This window comes from Lynx rufus, unplaced genomic scaffold (genome assembly GCF_022079265.1).
Source record: "Lynx rufus isolate CCGP_SWC_20201006 ecotype Redwood Valley unplaced genomic scaffold, mLynRuf1.p SCAF_3, whole genome shotgun sequence".
NCBI classification, from domain to species: Eukaryota; Metazoa; Chordata; class Mammalia; order Carnivora; family Felidae; genus Lynx; species Lynx rufus.
The window spans coordinates 130,235,464-130,238,663 of NW_025814845.1; the positions used below are offsets into that span (position 1 = coordinate 130,235,464).

Here is a 3,200-nt window from a genome sequence, read left to right on the forward strand (position 1 = left end):
GATTTGGACATATTTTTTTTTTCATGTAGATCCTGTGTGGGATTCTGCTGTGTGTCAGTAGGAAGTTTATTTCAGATCTTCAAAAAAAGCAACCGTTTTACACAGGCTACCTAGTTTTAACACTAACCCAAACCCTAGAAAAAATGGCTATAAAATGGAATATGCTCAGTTTATATTTATGTGTTCTATGCTATACTTCCAAAGTCCAGGCCCCACTCAAAGGGCTTTAATATTTTTCTCTTTTCTGTGAAATTTGTTGCTATAATTACAAATTTGAAGCAGGTAAGATATTGAGGGTAATTTTCTTTGTCTACCTTAAAATAAATTTGAAGACTTAATAGAAGTTATAAAATTAATCGGTAAAGTTTGTAACATTTATCCCACTCAAAATAGATTGACTCAATTTGGTAGCATTCACACTGGATTTATGTCTACACTATAGGTATTACATTTTATTGTTGTAATATACATTTCAGAGACCTGGTTTAATTCATCCATATTTGTGAATAAACTATTATAATGGTCCTGCTTTATTAAAATGTTACACTATGCGCAGTTACAGGGATCAGGGGACATGTATTTTGAGCCCTAACCAAAATGAAACCAATCCATTTGTGATATTCCTTTGCGTCACCCTTGTGTTTTCCTTGCTCCGTGTTATTTCTTCTCCTTCCCCTCTTCCTCCTCCTCCCCCTCCTCCCCTTCCCCCTCCTCCTCCCCCTCCTCCCTTTCCCCCTCTTTCTTCTTCTTCTTCTTCTTCTTCTTCTTCTTCTTCTTCTTCTTCTTCTCCTAATTGTATATTCTTGTGCTAGGAGCTGAAAATGGGCCCAGTAGGTGCAGAGGCTGATGAGAACCAGACAGTGGAAGAAATGAAGGTGGAGAAGTACCATCCACGGCAAACCACTCCTAGAGGTGAGCTGGCCCCTGACCCTGAGCCAGAGCTTCTAGACAGCACCATGCTGATTGAGGTGCAGATTATCCTCATATTAGCTTACTGCTCTATCATCTTGCTCGGGGTAATTGGAAACTCTCTGGTGATTCACGTGGTGATCAAATTCAAGAGCATGCGCACAGTAACCAACTTTTTCATTGCCAATCTGGCTGTGGCAGATCTTCTGGTGAACACCCTGTGCTTGCCATTCACTCTTACCTACACCTTAATGGGGGAGTGGAAAATGGGTCCTGTCCTGTGCCACCTGGTACCCTATGCCCAGGGCCTGGCAGTGCAAGTGTCCACGATCACCTTGACGGTAATTGCCCTGGACCGGCATCGTTGCATTGTCTACCACCTGGAAAGCAAGATCTCCAAGAGAATCAGCTTCCTGATTATTGGCCTGGCCTGGGGCATCAGTGCCTTGCTTGCAAGCCCCCTGGCCATCTTCCGCGAGTACTCGCTGATTGAGATTATTCCCGACTTTGAGATTGTGGTCTGCACTGAGAAGTGGCCTGGTGAGGAGAAGAACATCTATGGCACCATCTACAGTCTTTCTTCCTTGTTGATCCTATACGTTTTGCCTCTGGGCATCATATCTTTTTCCTACACTCGTATCTGGAGTAAACTTAAGAACCATGTCAGCCCTGGAGCTGCTAATGATCACTACCATCAGCGAAGGCAAAAAACGACCAAAATGCTGGTGTGTGTGGTAGTGGTGTTTGCAGTCAGCTGGTTGCCTCTCCATGCCTTCCAACTCGCTGTTGACATTGACAACCAAGTCCTAGACCTGAAGGAGTACAAACTCATCTTCACCATGTTCCACATTATCGCCATGTGCTCCACCTTTGCCAACCCCTTTCTCTATGGCTGGATGAACAGCAACTATAGAAAGGCTTTCCTAGCAGCCTTCCGCTGTGAACAGAGGTTGGATGCCATTCACTCTGAGGTGTCTGTGACGTTCAAGACTAAAAAGAACCTGGAGGTAAAAAAGAACAATGGTCCCAATGACTCTTTCACAGAGGCTACTAATGTGTAAGTAAGCTCTGGTGTGAAAATATGTAGATGAATTCCAACCAGAGCTATAAATCGGTTGAGAAGGGCTCCCGGGTGCATCCTGATTTCCCATTTTAAGGCAGGAGAAGAGGATCCGAGTGGAAGCAATTGCAGTGTGATCTGTGGAAAGAAACCTGGTTGGCAGAGCCTCCGTGAAAATACTCCTATTCAAAGATAGGGCAGTGAACAGTTTGCTTATAGTTGCTTGGATGGTAGGTCAAATTATGAGTAAAAGCAGAGGAATGCTTTTGACTATTTCTCAGAGTGAAGAAAACCTGAACAAGGAATCAACATGACATCAGCATTGCTAGAAGTGGTTGGCTAAATAAATTGCCTTTCAAATCATATTAGGGCATGGACTGGGGGTGATGTGCTGCTCACTGCCCCCTCATCTGATGAAAGGACTACCCAACACCAATTTCCCTAGGGAGCTGCAGGCTCTTCTGTATTTTTTTTTTTTAATTGTTCCTCCTATGGACCAATCCTTCAGGGAACGTTACCAGCTATTTGAATGACTTCCAGGTGATAAACTGAAATTTGCTATATAATTAGTATTTTGGCGAGTGATGAGGGAAATCTTTAACACTGAGTTCACCAGGTGTTCTTAAAACCAAATACACATTTAGTGAAAAGTTTCTCCAACTCAAAATTGAAGGCTGAAATTCTCAGTTTTAGAAATGTAACCCATCATTTAGCTTCTCATTTCAAGTTGTTGCTGCTTTGTAAATACTATTTATGTGACAACAAATGAACATACAGCTCGATACTTTTAACCATTGCTAACTGTTATAACTTTCTGAACATGTGTTATTCCTATGTTGGAGTTGAATTTGTCTTCACTAAAATTGATTCAGATTAAAAAATAATTTTTGTGGCATTTTGCCACATTTTGTGGTTATTGGTAAACAGTTTTTGCACAGATACATAGCTCTATTGTGTTTACAGAACACTGTAGTGTTATTTTTTGAAATTCATCTTCCATGGACGTGGAATTCATTTTCCATGGTTCATGATTAATAAAACAATATAATTTCATCAAAATGGAACCCATCTGGTAAGAAATATTAAAAACACTGCATGCATTCCACTTTGCAAATGTTCTATTTGGACCAATTTCAACATAAATTATCCTCTTCTCAAAATAATTAGCTATGTATTTTTGGATAACTTATGAATATATACATAATAAAATTTTACCTATAAATAAATAGTG

The 3,200-nt window shown here is 40.6% G+C and overlaps 1 protein-coding gene across 1 annotated transcript; it reads left to right on the plus strand.

The window, feature by feature from the left end:
* Nucleotides 1-821: 821 nt before the first annotated feature.
* On the plus strand, nt 822-1,970 carry NPY2R (neuropeptide Y receptor Y2). The gene has a single exon (XM_047090433.1). It carries the CDS (start codon nt 822-824, stop codon nt 1,968-1,970), a length of 1,149 nt encoding a protein of 382 aa, XP_046946389.1.
* The last annotated feature ends 1,230 nt before the right edge of the window (nt 1,971-3,200 follow it).